The sequence below is a fragment of the Plutella xylostella genome, chromosome 21 (genome assembly GCF_932276165.1).
Source record: "Plutella xylostella chromosome 21, ilPluXylo3.1, whole genome shotgun sequence".
Classification (NCBI taxonomy): domain Eukaryota; kingdom Metazoa; phylum Arthropoda; class Insecta; order Lepidoptera; family Plutellidae; genus Plutella; species Plutella xylostella.
In genome coordinates, this window is record NC_064001.1 from 6,825,652 (window position 1) to 6,843,981 (window position 18,330).

Below are 18,330 nucleotides of genomic sequence, written 5' to 3' on the forward strand. Positions count from 1 at the left end.
CACTGATAAACGCTTCAGTTGGTCTAGGATTTGCTACCGTGGAGAAAGCTTTATTCAGTAAGTTGTCTGTAGCTGCCTGCGCTGGGCGCACAGTTGATACGACGCTCGAGGAGGCTCCTTTAATGCACCCCCCACGATGCATATTTTTTTAATATTATGAAGTTTAATTGTAGAATTTATATAGAAGTAGCACTAACGACTAAAGAATGGTAGAAATAATAAAAAATCCCAAAGACAAGGCGAAAGATGATCTTCTTATGATGTTTGCTACAAAAGTCGAGGTCTAGCTAAATCTGAAAAGCAGTATCATCGAGTCTACCGAAAACCTAAGGAGGCATGAAATGCTCTTTGAGATTTAATATACCTGAGTTATCTGAGGATTTTTCCACTTTAATTGGAAAGATAACTCCGTCGGCAAAGAAACCGCCGCTTATTTATTGCTCGGCGTTTGCACACAAAAAATGTAAGCCAGTGGTAGCGTCTGCAGCTTCCAACCTTCACCGTAGTTAATAATATTAACACTATCTCCTTTTTATATTCTGCAACACTTAATTCTCTAGCTGCGGAGCAGTTTAACGAGTAATCTTAGAGCCCGTGTCTTTTTTCCTTTATTAAAAAAACGAATATTACGTCGGTTTTGAAGAAAATTGCCAGTGAAAATGTACTCTGTAAACATGGGTTTACCGGTGTCGGTGTCTTAGACGAGTTTATTAAAATGCTAATTCCTAGGTTGGATGTTAAGGAGATTCATTTTAATGTTATGTAAACCCACTGCGTCGTAAAATTAGTTTAATGGATCACGAGTAACCGTGGCGAAGAACTGATTTCACATTTAATATGCACCTAACCACTCAACATATTTCATGATAGTTATGTAAGTATTTATTTTTCACATGGCAATCCCTACAAAAAAAAATACCCTTCGCCATTGATGATGAGTACAGTAAGAAAATAATAGATCTGAAGTAAATATTATTCGAACTCTGCTTGCATCGAAAACTTTTCAGTATCCATAAGACAAATTTCTAACAAGAATACATTCTTCATGACTTGGTAGAGATCTAAACACTGAGCTGCTACGGCTCAGTAAACAATCTATAAAATATATCTCGAGATTGTATCTCAATTCTTTTGAGATATATTCGTTTTGTTTGCCCCTCCCCCGGCGCACACCTAAGTTTAGAACTCAGTTTGCACCTACGATCATAAATTTTATCTTTAAAATACTTTCATTATTACCTATATATGTTATTACGTTACAGGTTTTACATTTACGAGTAGAAAATTAAATAATAGCTACTTATTAGGAGTAATGACGTATTTTTTATTCTTACTTAACATATTTAAATAAATAAATGTTTATTTGCACGAAAATAACGTAGGTACGTAAAATATATGCATTTTAGGAATTTTGGTACAACTTTCACTCACAGGTGTGATAAGAAATGACAGTTTTTTTTTAATAAGCACATTCATATTTTTGTGTCCAGGATCTAAATAGACGATATTGTCTGTTTCCCAAATAAAACAAGGCTCTGTCATACTCGTATTTGCTTCGGTCGGCGGCGGCATCGATTTGTTGCCGGCTCGCTGCAGGCGATATTTCTCTCTTTTCTTCCGATTTATAGTCTCATATTCGGATCATCAATAACTGGCCCCTTTTCAGTGGAACCGCCTTTAGTTCAATCACTTGGTAAAACGAGATTGAGCAACAAAACGAACCAGCCGATTTTGTCATGTATTAATATGTTACTATTTCTGCTCTGCTTCAAAGTTCTATTTGAAATCTTCAGCTTTTGGTTTGTTTTCAGCCTTGCTTGTTAAACAACTTTTATACATTTTCTCTCTCATCCCGTGTTTCATAATAATGTAACCTGAATTCCTCAGTAAAACAGGACCGTATCTGCCTACATCACTGTCACTAGAATTTCATAATTCATTTTAAGAAGCTGTAACTTTATATGGCGGCGTAATGAAGGTCATAATTGAGGCGTTACCTTCTCGCACGTAGGAAATCCCAGCGCAAAAGTAACCGAGCAAGGTTTAATGCTATTCACCGCCCCCGGGGTCAGGGGGGTTAATAGCGCGCACTACGCCCCCTCCCATAAAGCAACAACGCATGAACACCCGAATAATTTAATCCAACCTCTATATTTCTGGATGTCTACTCCGACTCGTGATAAATTAGTTTCAATGTGAAAAATATAGTGTGAGTTGGCTTATCGGGCCAGTGCTGCGTGAGCCGCTCCCCCGACACATGAATACAGATTAACTGGGAAATTTCTGACCGCAGCTTCAGATGCGAGTTCATGATACGCTGGTTGAAATGGGTCCGCTGCCCTCATCTCAAACACTGATTGCTCTATTTATTTACGAAACTGAAATTATAGTTCAAAAGCGTTACTATTATATTTTCTTAAAAAAACAACTATTTCTGATCTTTTAATACGTACGGACAAGTCCTTGAAAGTTTCTAATACTAGCATAAAAATATAATATGATGTAATTAGTATGTAAAACTGCTAAATTATAAATGGCGCAATGTGATAATGATGATAACCACATTGCGTGTGGTGTACAATTTTTGAAACACCATTTCGAGTGTTTTTTAAACGTCAGACGAAACTATAATTATGTTTTGAGCACAAAATATTGTAAGAAAGTCGTTATCATGACGATAAAAGACATAATTGGTTTCGTAAAGCAATTTATGGAAGTTATAAAGAAATTTTGCTACATTTATTTTTTCCCTAATATTCCAAACCGTCATGATTCATTAACCTCAGGATATAAAGAACTTAAATTTGTGACGGCCTCTGAATCTAGAGCACTTAAAAGAAAATTTACGTCTAAGTAATGTGTTTTATTCAGTAGACCAAAGAATTTATACAGCGATCACGAATTCATATTATTATATATTCGTCTGTCGTAACAAAATCAGAGCTGTTTCAAACCAACTATATACAAAAACAAACAGAATCTAGTTCGTAACTCCACAACGCCTAGAATACTCCACCTGTCTCTTCTATTTCTTGATAACGTAAACTTCTTTGACGCCAAGTCTGAACAATGCCAGAGTGAACCAGTTCTATACAAACTAACAACTTTTAAGTGTTGGAAAAATCTAAAGTATGTTTTTTATTGTTTCAGATTGGATCCCTGAAGGGATACTATTTGTTGGAACATCACACAATAAGCAAGAGGTCTGCAGAGCCGAGCCACGAGCACCATCGACTATTGAATGAGGAGCCGCAGGTAACTCTATAGCTTCACTTCAACAGTTTATTGATGGTAAATTAAATGCCATTAGTATTTATGCGTTAAAATTAAGTGCAATGTGACTACCTACTTATTATAGTACGGTTCCCAATCAATCCCAGTTCTTATACATAGTTTGTTAAACGCCAATAAACATTTCACGCCGATCATGATGATCTTGTCTAAATATCCACAAAACTTTATTTTGTCTTCTTACACAAAAAACACATTCATTCACTAGAACCAAAATAAACCAATCTGAACTAATACACTGCTGATATTATTTTAATAACTGTACCAGCTCCAGTATACTTACTGAAAGCTACATACAAATATATTAAGTTTTCCAGCACAAAATTTGTACAACACAATATAAAGCCGCCGCGCCGTACCTCCGTATACGGCTTAATACCCTAATTTGGTAGCTACATTGCGCCCTACAAATTTAAACAAAGGTATTTTTTAAGCATGATACAGTACGTACAACAAAAAGATTAAGGTCTTGGATTAGGGAAGGGTACTCGTGTTAACTCTGGGCATGACCCGGCATGTATTATGGGACACAAAATTGGATAGCCGCGCCCTGTATTTTTTTTGCCATTGTAACGTATTTATCTTTGACATTTCGTTTATGTGTCCCAATTTGTTCTACTGAAACATCCTGCTTTACCATGCATGAGTTTCTCTCATTTCCACTGCAGCAACTATCAGTCTAACCTTTTTACGAAAACAGACGAGGCTTAGTTTATCATTCCATTCTTCATTAAATCACTCAAAGCATCAGTGATATTGTTATTGATATATAATATCAGGGTGCTGAGTATCACAAAGGATGTTCAGTAATCATTAATCCCGCTCCTTCTGTGTTCATTATCCCGTCATATTCCGCCATAACCAATAAACTCTCCTCCAATTATCCTTTATCGGTGAAGATTATGTATCCCCATTTTCTTCCAGCCATATCATGATTTTGCGCCATAGGCGAGTTGTTAGTGGCATTTATTAGTATGCGAAAAATGGAAGTTTTTCCTCATTGAGATAATAGTCTCCTTTCTTGAATGTAATCCTGTAGTGCGTGAGTCAGCAGGGAGTTATTCCGGGAGGCTCGCGGGGTACGCTCGGGCTACTGCTCGTTTTGTCGTTGTGCCACCGACTGTGCGACCCAGTTGCTCCCTACAAGTGCTGGCAAAATGCTCAACGTAATCTTTTCATCTTCAGTATTCCTTAGCGAAAGAGAGCGGAGATAATGAGGATATCGATCGTGCTAATGTTGAAATTGCTTTCGGCTGTTTTTTCCCACACTAATTTCTGAGATTCAATCTGGGGGTTCCCTGTGAATTATTTATGGAAAGAGGTCTACAGGCCCCAGGGCTGGAGCAAAAGTCACAATATTTTTCACGCAGTTTTTCCCCAATAAAGAATCACGGGTGGCCTTTCGCCGAGCAAATTAAAACAGTTTATCGTAGACCCCCCATTGATATTGGCAAACGCCCCAGCATAAATCGCGAGGTCCTTGCAAATTGTGACTTGCAAAGGTGGATCTGCGAACAGTGTTGTGTTGTTAAACGGCCCGAGACAGTTTCTGTGTTGGCCGGAGTTGGAGCGTTGCGCGGTGACTTGTGGCCATCGGAAGCCTAATAAAATTGTGGGGCGGAGCGGCCCGGCCCGGCCTTTCTCATGTTGATGAGCACACGATAGCCACCTTCATGCCATCGTTCGTCGTATTTTTCTAAGAAACTGCCTTTATCTAAGCGATAAAGTACCATTTTGTAGGGGGCTCAGGAAATTTCAAATGTTAATTACGTGAGCAAATTGGGCCCCACAGTGTGACGGTAACATTTTTGCGAAAGTCGTTCTAGACACAAGATCAACATGAATATGAGAGTTTTTCACACAAATCTGGTTTAGCCCTGCCTCACAAAGTTGCGGGTGAACCACCCCTAGCTTTATTAGTTTAGGACTCTATTACTCCACACTATATGAGCGCTCGGGGAAGAAAGACTTTTACACAGTATTATACATTTCCCTCTTACATTTTCTCCTCTTTTTTATTTTGCAGTGTGAAGTGAAAATATTGAACATGTCATTGAGGGCATTCACTTTTCCGTGGATTTCGTGAAGAATTTAATATACGGCGAGCCAGTCGCCGTGCAGTGACGTTGATTGAAACTGCGGCGCCGTTTGCTGCTCGGCAGACAAACTTGGGGCCACCACTTTGCTTGTTCCTAGATGCTCGAGAACTAGCAGACAAATATAATTAACGAGACCAAGATCCTTTATCTCCTAGTTGAGACAGTTGAGCATTTAAGTTGCACATCGCAAAAAAGGTTGGGCTGAAAGAAATTTATACGAGGCGGTGTTCTCGAAATGAAATCATAAATTGTGTCGGAAACAAGGGAATGGTTAAATTTAATTTCGTACGTTCCGGACTTTGTACGTCTCGTAGTGGCCCTAGCCGGGCCCCGGGCGCATCCGGCCGCCGCCGCCGCCGCATATGTAATGATGGCCGTGCATTATGTGAATAGTACCATATTTGTCCGTCTAAATTGTTCATTATTATTATGTACTTACATATAAATAGATCATTTTAAGTTTTCTGACTGAAGAAGTTATATGAGTTTAATTCTGTACTGGACTAAATAAATCACTGATTTAATCCATACGACATATTAAAATCAATGAAATAATAAGGAAACCGTGGTCCCTGTGCGTCCCAGCCACTTCATACAGTCCGGTCCCGCGGGAGTGAGTTCCTCGAGCATGCGACCAAGTCGGCCGCCTCGGGGGAAGGTTACACTGTACGATTTTTTTATTAAATTAAGCCACGACTGAGACAAACAGTGGCCGCCCCCGCCTCGTTCATATGCTTCGCGGGGAGCGCTCGTAATAAATTATATGCCGCGGGGGACAACACTTTTTCTCTTGTTAGTAACTGTCCCACTTTTGGTCCACGTTGTTTTTCGCTCCGGCTAATTGCGTTAGATAAACTAACTTTTGTTTTGGCCGTGCGTGAGGATTTTTCAGTCCACTTTTTGAGACGCGTGATCTAGTTTTAGCGCGGCTCGCCTTTGTTTTTCACAGAGGACAAATTGAATTGTAATTGTTATGTCAGTGTTGCCCCGCCAGACTTTATTATTAGTTTTTTTTTTCAAAATATAATATTATTCTCAAAAAGCAGATTCGTTTTCTCGACGGCCATTAGCTAAACTTGGTATTTTCCCGCAAAAACGGGTGAAATGGCTCAGACGCGTCGTTTAACCCACTAACCCATTTGGCAAGATCGTCTAACCCCGGGGTCATAACTTCCTTTTGTAATCAACGTTGTTTTACCATTGAAAAAAGCGGACAAAAAGCCGTCCCGGTCTCCCTTGCCGACCTTTTCTCATGCTAATGTCCCCGGCCAGCGCTGTTCCGAGGCACGCCTGTCTGTTTAGTTCCAGCGACTGTGAAATTGCACCTTCAAACCAGCCCGACCGTCTGTTTGGAAAATAGACCATTCTTTTCACTGCAGATAAATACTGGCCATTGTGTGTATCGAGTTACAAAAGTCGACTAATCGGCCTCTCAAACGGCTGCGCTTTTGTCAGTTTGTGTTTGGGGTTTTCGGGGTTGTCAGGCTTTTGGGGGACAACAATCCGGGTGTTCTAGGGTAGGCTTTTTAAGGAAACTCGACATATATATACTTACTCAAAAATGATTTTACTTGAAATGATCTTTATGACTTCGTGCATGCTTTATAAAACCTGGAATAACACAGTACATAAAAGAATTATTTATAAGAACGCTACTGATGTAGATACAGGAAACAAATACCGTCAACAACTACACAACATTAGTGCTCAGTATTGGAGGGCACGAACATGAGCGGCCGTCGGCCACAAGCACTCGCATGCCCATGCAAGTGCCTTGTAGATGACACTACATTAATATACACGACGTCGTCTGTAGCTCGCGAGATGTGCTCGAGTAGCCGTCTTAATATGCGAGAGCTACGTGCGCCGTAGCAAGGGTTGTGTATGAGGAAAAATTGCACTTATATTGCAAATTTTATTGTACAGCGCAGGAATTTGTGGATGAGGTTGTACTTTGTTGTTGTTAACTTTTAGATGAGTTCACCCGTATATAACATCGCCTAATTACATAGCATTTGCTACATAAATAATAAATAGTTATACAGTGTTGCAAATGTGACGTTTTTGATATTGGATATATATATATTTTTTTTTATAATGATGCTAATAGTCTGAAGTCTTAGTCTAATTTAATCGCGGGACAATCGACTGTTTATAATCCGTTCAGAATCTGTGAATTTAGTACCTGAGATAAAAAACAGACTTTGAGCAACGTCCAGAAGCGGCATCCTTTTTAGCCGCATATGCCCAGCATTTGACGTTTGTTGCGTGAAATAACGACAGTCGTCTTGATTTATTAATTATGCCCTATCCGTTATGCACCCTTAATGTGTATTACTGTTTTCACAATTCTATATATCCAAATCCTCCTCATCACCAGGTCCGATGGGTGCAACAGCAGCGCGAGCGGCGGCGCGTGAAGCGCGACTACTCGTACGACGGCGCGCTGTGGTCGCAGCTGTCGCGGCGGCTGCCTGCGCACCGCACGCACCATCGCGCGCTCGCCTCCTCGCCCTTCTTCCCCGACCCGCTGTTCAAGGAGCAGTGGTACTTGGTACGTGGGGATTGTGGTGCGCTGGTGGTGAAGGTTAAGCGGTATTGAATGCGGCTGTGGAAATTAGCATGGGATACTATTATATCGTCACGAGATTTACGCACCAAAATTTGGTTCTTAAAAAAGTCATGATGCATACTAACTCTACCTAATAGTCATGAAATAATGGTATGTTTTGCTCATTTTAAACAAAACATGTTGCACATTAGATTTTTAGTTTAAAACATTACCTAAAATCTACAGTTTTTTGCTGTCTTGGTCTCCTATAGTATATTCTACCTCATATAAATTACACTAGTCTGATGAAGTTTATATTTTATAGAATGGAGGTGCCAAAGACGGGCTAGATATGAACGTAGCGCCTGCGTGGCAGAAAGGATACACTGGGAAAGGAGTAGTGGTTTCCATACTCGACGATGGAATCCAAACCAACCACCCAGATCTTGCACAGAATTATGTAAGTGATAGATTGATTTTCTTATATCTAAATTATTGTCATGTTGATTTTAAAAGAAAGCCAAATGGTTCAAATGAACCAAACGGAATTTATGTTACATACAAAAACCTATTTGCAGGATCCCAATGCATCCACTGATATAAACGGAAACGATGAAGATCCAATGCCCCAAGACAATGGTGACAATAAACACGGTACAAGATGCGCGGGTGAAGTGGCTGGTGTGGCCTTCAACCAGTACTGCGGCGTCGGTATAGCGTACAACGCCAGTATAGGCGGAGTCAGGATGCTGGACGGAGTAGTCAATGACGCAGTGGAAGCTAGAGCCCTGGGGCTTAATCCCGATCACATTGATATTTACAGTGCATCGTGGGGCCCTGAAGATGACGGGAAAACTGTAGATGGTCCTGGGCCTTTAGCTAGGAGGTTGGTTTCTTGTTTTGACTATATACTGTTGAATGTCATAATATACTAATATGATTTTATTTAAATAATATTGACTTTGTTTTACCTTATTTCAGAGCATTTATTTATGGAGTAACAAGCGGTCGAAGAGGCAAAGGATCTATATTTGTGTGGGCCTCAGGAAACGGTGGGAGGCATACTGATTCGTGTAACTGTGATGGTTACACAAATAGTATATTTACTCTTTCAATATCGAGTGCCACTCAGGGCGGGTACAAGCCGTGGTACTTAGAAGAATGCTCCTCGACTTTAGCTACAACTTACAGCTCCGGAACGCCTGGACATGATAAGAGTGTAGCAACTGTCGATATGGACGGAAGGTTGCGACCTGATCACATATGTACTGTAGAACACACGGGAACCTCGGCCTCCGCCCCGCTGGCTGCCGGGATCTGTGCTTTAGCTTTAGAAGCCAATCCTGAATTAACCTGGAGAGATTTGCAGTACCTCGTTGTAATGACATCTAGATCAGAACCATTAGAGAAAGAAAGCGGATGGGTTGTAAATGGCGTAAAGAGGAAAGTTAGTCACAAATTTGGTTACGGATTAATGGACGCTTCACAAATGGTCTCACTAGCGGAACAGTGGGTGAATGTTCCATCACAACACATTTGTAAATCACAAGAAATAAACGAAGATAAACAGATTGATCCTTCTTTCGGTTATACGTTAAATGCTCACATGGATGTAAATGGCTGCAGTGGAACAGTTAATGAAGTACGTTTCCTTGAACATGTTCAATGTAAAATCTCATTGAGATTCTTCCCTAGAGGAAATTTAAAGATATTACTGACATCTCCGATGGGAACCACGTCCACTTTACTTTTTGAACGACCACGAGATGTTGTTAGTGCAAACTTCGATGATTGGCCCTTCTTGAGTGTTCATTACTGGGGTGAGCGAGCAGAAGGTAGATGGAATTTGCAAGTCATCAATGGTGGTAACAGACACGTGAACCAACCTGGTATACTGAAGAAATGGCAGTTAATCTTCTATGGTACGGCAATCGATCCGGTTAGATCACGAACAAAGAAACCGGTGCAGCCTACATTTGCCTTTCCCACCACAGCAGATGGTTACGTAGGCATCGGAGACTCTTACTACAATACTGACCAATTTTCAAGTTACCAAAACTTCCCGTCTCTATTCGCTGCCGGATCAGACCCAGAGAAATCTGTTGCTGCTCTAGACGGACAAAACATCCCTCTTCCTCAAGGGCACAGCGTCCTCGCTGATTCCAACGATAGAAAAGTCCAACACGACTGCGATCCAGAATGTGATGGCCAAGGATGCTACGGGAAGGGGCCAAATCAGTGCATAGCGTGTAAGCACTACCGACTAGACGATGCCTGCGTATCTCGCTGTCCCCCTAGAAGTTTCGCAAACCAAGGAGGAGTATGCTGGCCTTGCCATGAATCTTGTGAAACTTGTGTCGGTGCAGGCCAGGACTCGTGTTTAACTTGTGCTCCGGCGCACATGCTAGTGGCTGACTTGGCAGTGTGTCTACAGCAGTGTCCAGACGGCTATTGGGAAGATACGGAAGCGTCGACTTGCAGGCCTTGCGCAGCTCACTGCGCCACCTGTTCGGAAAGTGCCGATATGTGCACATCATGCGAGCATCATTTGGTCCTCCACGGGGGTACCTGCCTCGCTTCCTGTCCTCCCTCGTACTACGAGACAGATGACTACTCCTGCGCTAAGTGTCACGTGACATGCGACACGTGTGAAGGATCCGGGGAAGCCCAGTGTGTGACTTGCCATCCGGCCACGTACTCACTTGAAGGCAGATGTGTCCCGACCTGCCCGAGCGGTTACTACGCTGATAAGAAGAGGAAGGAGTGCATGAAGTGAGTAACTTTATCACAGGTTTGATCATTTTATTTCATGCTGAATATTGTTACCAATTTATGTTTTTGTAGGTGCGGAAACGGCTGCGCCACCTGCACAAGTGCCTTCTGTTTGACTTGCGAGCCTTCGTATGAGTTGAACAAGAAGGGTAAATGTGTTCTGATTGGCTCCGAGCATTGCGCCGCCAACGAGTTTAGCGATACCGGCCGCTGCAGGAAATGTCACTCGAACTGCGAAACTTGCTTCGGCGAAACTGACAAACAGTGTCTGACGTGCCCCTCGCCGATGCTACTTGAGGATAATGAGTAAGTTTTAAGTTTCAGTTTACATATTTCATAGTAACACAAACTCATTCTAAATCAATCAATTTTGAATAGGTATGTAAAAAACCACCTTGATTGGCATCGTATAAACGTCACTTTCCGTAACGGAATTTTTGGTTCTGACAGCCCCAAATTTAATTTTAGTTGCTTCAAAAACGCTCCCAATATTTCTACTAAAATGTCACGACTCATGACCTTTTATTATTTGCTCTGAAGTTTTTAGGCGGACCAATCTATTTTTGAACCTAAACAAATTGATCCATGAATAAAAGGCCAATAAAATACATAAAACATTACTTCCACTAAGGGCTGATTTTTCAATGGTCTAATAAAAGTTATCTGAGGAATAAAATTGTTGCTGTCACTGTCTAACACAACCATTCAGACGCGACAGCATCATAATTATTCCCCAGATAACTTTTATCTCACAATTGAAAAATCTGTTATAAATATACAGTGTGTTGTATTTCGGACCCGACAAACTTTAAGGATGAATTCTACGAGTAATTTCATCGAGAAAAGACCCCTATATGTCATATCTCGAGATTTAAACGCCTTACGGACATGAAATAAAATGCTTTTATCCGCAAAAAGTCATTACTATCCAATAAAAATATCCACAACTGCTTAAAAGTTACATAAAAATGTTCAAAACAACTTTAAAATTGCCGCCATATCTAGAATATTGACATTTGACCCCACATATGGGGGATTTTCTCGATGAAATTACTCGTAGAATCCACCCTTAAAGTTTGTCGGGTCCGAAAAACCACACATTGTATATTTATACCTTTAAAAGTAATTATATCATAGGTATAATCAAACCCTTCCTCCCACAGATGTCTGTCAGAATGCAAGCGCGGCTTCTACGCCGAAGCGGGCCGCTGCGCGCGCTGCGTGCACGGCTGTTCAACCTGCGCATCCCGTCTAAACTGCACCGCCTGTGCCGGCTCCCTACGCCTGCAGTCCGGCGCCTGTCGCACTTCCTGTGCTGATGGATACTACGCGGACCGAGGGACCTGTGCCAAGTGCTACCTGTCGTGCAGGACCTGCAGCGGGCCGAGAAGGGACCAGTGCGCGTCGTGCCCGTCAGGGTGGAGACTGGCGGCTGGAGAGTGCCATCCGGAGTGTCCGCAGGGTGAGTTGCGGGGTTTTAAGTGTGAGGGATGGAGAGGGGTTTTTTTGGGGCGGCGAAGTGGATGGGTGCATTTTGAGCTGATTAATTTTGGGGTTCGAAAATGTACAAAATAAGAGCATAATACAAATTTAATTATAAATGTTTATAAAGAAGGCTCTACACTATAGCTTTTAAATAAAAATCTCCATAGAAAAATGCATAGAGCTTTATTTGCGTAAGTTAATTAAATGCTCACCTATTTTCCGCTACCTTGACTAATAGCCGTGATCTCGTTAGCATAATGCTACAATGAGTCTATACATACAATGTGTGTGCTCCCAATGAGTCTATTTGTATGCATTGATAATGTTAATTTATGTCGTTGAACCAGTCACGCTTGAGATCTACTAACCTCTGGCTTTGATCTCTTTATCGCACTCGGCTAATTGCTAATTCTATTTGCGGCTCCATAGAGCTAGCTACTGATTAAAAGGATGATTAAACATTTATAGCTTTTTAAACAGCCACCGGTTTTATTCAGGGAGAATGGTTTTAAATCAAATAGTTTATTCATTTAATTGGTGGTATACGAAATGTATATATTGTATATGTATTTGTATATGAAAACAGTATTTACCTATTTATATTCAGAGTGTTGTATATTTTATCAGAGCACTTCACCAGACATTTTGTTACTTTTCTATCAGCGAAGTAGATCTTTTTGGAATCTATGGAACTTGATGTTTAGGTTTAGTCTAAAATTACACTCACGAGCAATGGAAAAGTTCCACTTACAAAATGGCGACACCAAATGACCCCAATTTTTTACAACATTTAGATAGATAGATAGATAGAATATTCTTTATTTGTACACACACACATAAAAGAAACTTACATAACTTAAATACTATAAACTATGTACAAAAATGGCGGTCTTATCGCTTAAAGCGAATTTTTCAAGACAACCTTAGGGTGGAAGGATATTTAATTTAGAATTTGATCAAAATATTAATAAAATTATTCTGATGCTCTGTTAAATGTACTTCAATATTGCAGACGGCGTCATTAAGCTAGTCTTTTCCGTTTAGGAGTAATTTGGTGCTATTGTCACTGGAACTTTGTCATGAGTCTATTTCTGTATTACAATTCGCGCCTAACAATACCGCTCTCTCCAGGCTTCTACCCGACTCTCGACGGATGCCGGCACTGCCACCACTACTGCCGCGAGTGCTCGGACTCGGGCCCGCTCAAGTGCACCTCCTGCCCGCCGCGCTTCATGCTGGACGGGGGCCTCTGCATGGAGTGTCTCGGCTCGCAGTACTACGATGCCGCCAGCGAGACCTGCAAGGCTTGTGACGCGACTTGCAGGACTTGTCTGGGGCCCGGACAGTTCAGTTGCACGGGATGCTCGATGCCGAATAAGCTGGATCGGTAAGTATTTTTGAGGCTGTTTTAACAGCATGCTGATTTCATGACGCACGCGGGATGGCACGCCATTTTCCGCGTTTTCCCGCGCGCGTGATCAAATCCGCATGCTGTTAAAAACAGCCTAAAAGAGTAAAAAGACAAACGTGTTTGACCAATTTGTTAGACAAATTTGAAAACGATTTAAGGGGGGACTTATTTGAGAGTGTTATAAGCTAGCTTTGTTTTAGTAATGTCGTTTAACCCGTGCTAAAGTTATAAGGTTATTTGTTAACGCCATTCAGTTTGGTTATTTATATTCTTGGGTATAGTACTTGTATAGCTGTTGAAATTTACCGTGAGCAGTAAAAAATACAGTTGGCATATTAAAAGTAAAATAGTCTGCATCGCCTCCTATAAAGATACGCCGGCATGCACGTAAATTGAGCTCATGTAGAGCCCGTAATTCATTGTGTCCGAAATTTTTCATTTATAAAAAACTTTTTTTATTTATTTGTTTCATAAAGTGGTAGGTATAAAATGCGATATTTCTTGTGCAGATTGAACAATCAGTGCGTGCCGTGCTGCAGTAACTCCACGGCCGGGCGCGATTGCTGTCATTGTAATGTGGAAACAGGTAACTCCCCTTTATAACAACATTTATTTGTTTATTCATTTTATTTATTGCACTCAACGTCATTGTTGTCCAAGGCTTTGTGATTAATTTGTCGCTGCGGAATAAATTTTACGCTGTCTAGAAATTATTGTTTGAGGTCTGCAATTTATGTGCCTACCAAAAATACTGACGCCGTGCTTTTATTGCTACGAAAAAAGTTAAATAGCAAAATGAATGACATGAATAATGAAAAGCTCATACAATGCAGAGCAGTGTTCAGAACCACAAAGCACAGCCCACTTTGCAAAGGCATTCGCGGCGCAGCATTTCTTGAAAACGGCACACTTTTGTGTTCGGCTTAAATGTATTCAGAAACTAGCAAAAGATAGTGAGTATATCTTTTAAAATATGAACCCGGCGTGAAGAGGCTGTGTAGGTACAGTCGAGCACAAAGTAGGTCGTCGCCTAGTTAACGTAAGTGCTGTTTCTGTTATGACTGAGTGTTTTTGTCTCCGGCGATTAATGTTACAAGCTCTTGTAGAATTTACAAGCGTCTAATGATACCCGACGGTAATGCTTATGCACAACGCAGCATGTCTTACACGACTGCACACATTTGCGTATTGTGTCCAGCTTAATGTGTCTGATACTGGTGTTGAAGTGAATTGATTATGAAATTGAGAAGATGTACTTAGCAAAAGACACAGACATATACATAATCCTCTCTACCCTATCTACATATTTATGTGGTATATTCAGCTGTCAGTTCAGAGTGATGAAACAAATATTGCTCTTGTATTTATTGGGCAGTCCTTGTTAGTTGTCCGTTCGTAATCACAACCAAGACTATCACTTTAAACATAAGGATAACGATCTAAACTAGTCATCTCACACTTGCTATTGTTTAATTGGTCCTCGTTAGTTGTCCACTTCATACCAAACCACGATTATCGCTTTAAAAATAAGCATCTAAACTAGATTCCTCTTACCAGGTGACTGCATAAACTCGTCGCCGGCGGGCAAGCGGCGCATCGCGGAGCCGAGCGCGCTCCGCGCCGCGACCGCGCAGCAGCCGGCCGCGGCCAGCGCAGGCGCCGCCGTCGTGGCCGTCGCAGCCGTCGCCGCCACGCTCTTCCTATTAGTGCTGCTGGCTTTACAGGTAATTATATGCCTAAATTGTCGATGAAAATGACAAATAGGAGTGGTCTAAGGATTGCTCCTTGTGGGACACCAGTTGTTTTCACTTTAATGCAGGGATGTAATCGGACAACAAGAGTGGGTCAAGGGGACACCAGTAAGACTATAATATAAGAACTTAAATATAAGTGAAACTGCGATTAGCAACGGGATATGATTCCTGAATTTTTCGTCACCGTTACTCGCATCATAGTAATGCATCGACAGCCAGCATGAGAATTATAGGATAAAACGATTATGTCCTTTATTAATTAATAATAAAGCAGGAGCATAAGAAAGCTAGAGCCACTTTTCTTATTTTCCTATTATAATATGATATAATAAAGATGAAATGTAAATCCCCAAGAGAACATTGTTAAATTCACGTTATATTCGCAAACATAGTCTTCTCAAATAAGTTAAATTCCTCGAATTCATTTTATGTAATAAAATATTTAGAGGATAAAAAAATCTCAACAAAACACGTTTTGACATCGCCAAATTGTGTTTTATTTTCGTCTCGAGTCGCACCGAATATTACGAACTTTATCCGTTACGGGCCACTGGAAACTTACTGTCCAATAGTAAGCTTTATTTTATGTGACGTAAGATTCAATTTGTGGTTTTATGAGCGTCTCTTGAGCGGCGTTCGCTTTACTCTGTTATTTTCGCCAGTCTGTAAATTAAAGGGAGTTGGAAAATTCTTTGTGGTTGTTTTACGGCGAAACTTGGGTTAGAAAAATAGTGATATGTGTTACTTGATTATTTTCAGCGCTAACTTTAATAATTTAAGGTTAACTTTATCCGTATTTTCCTAGCTGATTGTGTAAATTTTGGTTACTCAACGTAAAGTTATTGCTTTCATTATGTGTGCAACTTCTCACGGGGTTAAATAAAGTTATAAGTATAGTAAAATAAGTATTATTTCTAAACACTTGTGATTTATTTTATAAAAATATATCACATTACTCGCTTCAATAGTCCAAAGCCCTGGTTTATCTTACATTCCTCCGGGCTCGGTTTGCGCACGCGAGACAAAGCTCGTATGAATATTGAAACGGCTATTTCAAACCCTTTGGTCAGTGAGTCGATTCGCCTGAATCAATAGAGTTCACGTACGTAGGTATAGGTACATATGTAAATTAGTGAGCTCACTCCAGTGTTACCGATAAGTCACTACTCAGGCTTCTAAGCCGGCGACGCTGGGGACAGGGCTGTCGATACTGTAAGGCCATTTATTATGTGCAGTAAATTACTGCCCTGGACTGTAATTACTACATTATCACAATTTCTAGTACATGGACATGGATGACTTGTGTTTTCATCTGTTATTTTGTAGAGCCCTCTGGCTAAATAAGGTGTAGGAATGGAAGATGATAGAATATAGTTTTTTTGAATAATTATATATTTATAGGTGAGTAGGTTAACCTAGTTGTAATTTCTATTGTACCTCCTCAATTATCCTTAACGGAAACTTTATCGTCGCATTTTCCCCCATTTCGTTAAGTCTGCAGATTTATAGTTTTAAGCTGCTGGCATCCCTAATAGAAAGCCATTGGTGTGAATATTGGAACGATTAGTTTGTCAGGAGGATCCACCTCCGGTCCGGTAAAATGTACCGTTCGGCGGTCCCTCTCCAATATTGTTGCTCAATGGAATTACCAACTGCGGAACTAACTTCTTTGAGGGATAACTTGTTAGCCAACTGTGATAGTTCCGCATTCTGCTCTTGATGTTTGTTGTTACTTGCCTAATTAGTTCATTTAACAGTTTATAATCGGCGCGAGTTGACGGATTTCCTCTAAATTTGTTGTGTATTTTTTGGATCAACAGGCTCGCAGCGGCCGGCGGGATCCGCAGAGCGAGAGAGCCAAAGGGGTAGTGTACAGCCCTCTCGCTTGCGCCGATGACGCTGACGTAGCAGTGCTGACGTCACGTAACGCGTTCCCGACTCGTGACGGGGAAGAAGAATCACTGTTAGAACACTGCACATAGCAAAGCGAGCGAGCGGCGTGACGCACGGGAAACGCACATGATTAATGGTATAGTTGCTCCTTAAAAAGGAACTTATTCGTGTGAAGCAGTGATTCCCGTCGATCACTCACGGCATTTCACAGTTTGTTGAAATTACGATGTTAATATACGCTGTGAAAGGTTTTTAAACGTCGCTAGAGTAATACGGCCTCTTCACATAGGACAACGCGCTCGCCAAACCACTGGCCCAATGTGTAGAACAGGCTTTGGCGCATTTGCGGTAGGTATTTGAACGTTGGCCGGCGCGTTTGCGAGCTTGCGTGGTGTCGGCAACATCAAAGGACACTTGTCGCAAGCTTGGTTCAGGCCAAGGGCCACACATAGGCCGAATAAATATACAACTGCAGCTGTTAGCGACTCAATCAATTTTGAATCTATCCGCACTTGGCCCAAAGCAAACCATACTGAACGACTTTCCTATGTGTGTGTATCAGAAACGCACAGGCAGCTAAAGCGTTGGTGAATGCGTAGGCCTATGTGTACTTGTGAAGAGGCGGCATAAAAGTGATACGGTTCGTTCACAACGTTCCTGTTATTATTGAGATGGTAATAGTTGATGTTGTTGTTGAAATGGACCATACATGTTCGAATAATATTGCTAGATATTTTCTTAGATAAAACATAATAATGTGTAAGATAGCCGAATACAAAGAGAAACAACCCCCAAACAAGGCTCCCCTATATTTTTGCTTTGTGACGCATTGTGATTATTTACATAATAGGTACTTTTGATTTCTTAAAATATAAAATCTCAAAGTATAAGTATTATGTTTATGGAATTTGCATATGCATTTGAATCTACATAATATCTTATACGATTTTAAATGTTGAAAGGTTTTAATTGTACAGATAATTAGTTAGGTGTATTATAAAATTATTAACGGTATTCAGTAAACTAGATTTATGTAGGTATACATTTTTAGTTTAGATGAACAAAAACATCTGC

General features: G+C 40.8%; 1 protein-coding gene across 6 annotated transcripts in view; it reads left to right on the top strand.

Moving 5' to 3' along the window:
* LOC105393727 (furin-like protease 2) overlaps positions 1–17,679 on the top strand; it is a 173,804-nt gene extending 156,125 nt beyond the window's left edge. For all 6 annotated transcript variants that reach the window (XM_048628528.1, XM_038115820.2, XM_048628529.1 and 3 more), the window contains 11 exons: positions 3,151–3,255; positions 7,771–7,944; positions 8,267–8,401; positions 8,520–8,827; positions 8,923–10,713; positions 10,786–11,019; positions 11,877–12,175; positions 13,330–13,585; positions 14,119–14,195; positions 15,167–15,333; positions 17,184–17,679. In XM_048628528.1, the coding sequence (XP_048484485.1) occupies positions 3,151–3,255; positions 7,771–7,944; positions 8,267–8,401; positions 8,520–8,827; positions 8,923–10,713; positions 10,786–11,019; positions 11,877–12,175; positions 13,330–13,585; positions 14,119–14,195; positions 15,167–15,333; positions 17,184–17,345 (3,708 nt within the window). In that variant the 3' untranslated portion in view covers positions 17,346–17,679. The remainder of the gene's footprint in view (positions 1–3,150; positions 3,256–7,770; positions 7,945–8,266; positions 8,402–8,519; positions 8,828–8,922; positions 10,714–10,785; positions 11,020–11,876; positions 12,176–13,329; positions 13,586–14,118; positions 14,196–15,166; positions 15,334–17,183) is intronic.
* The last annotated feature ends 651 nt before the right edge of the window (positions 17,680–18,330 follow it).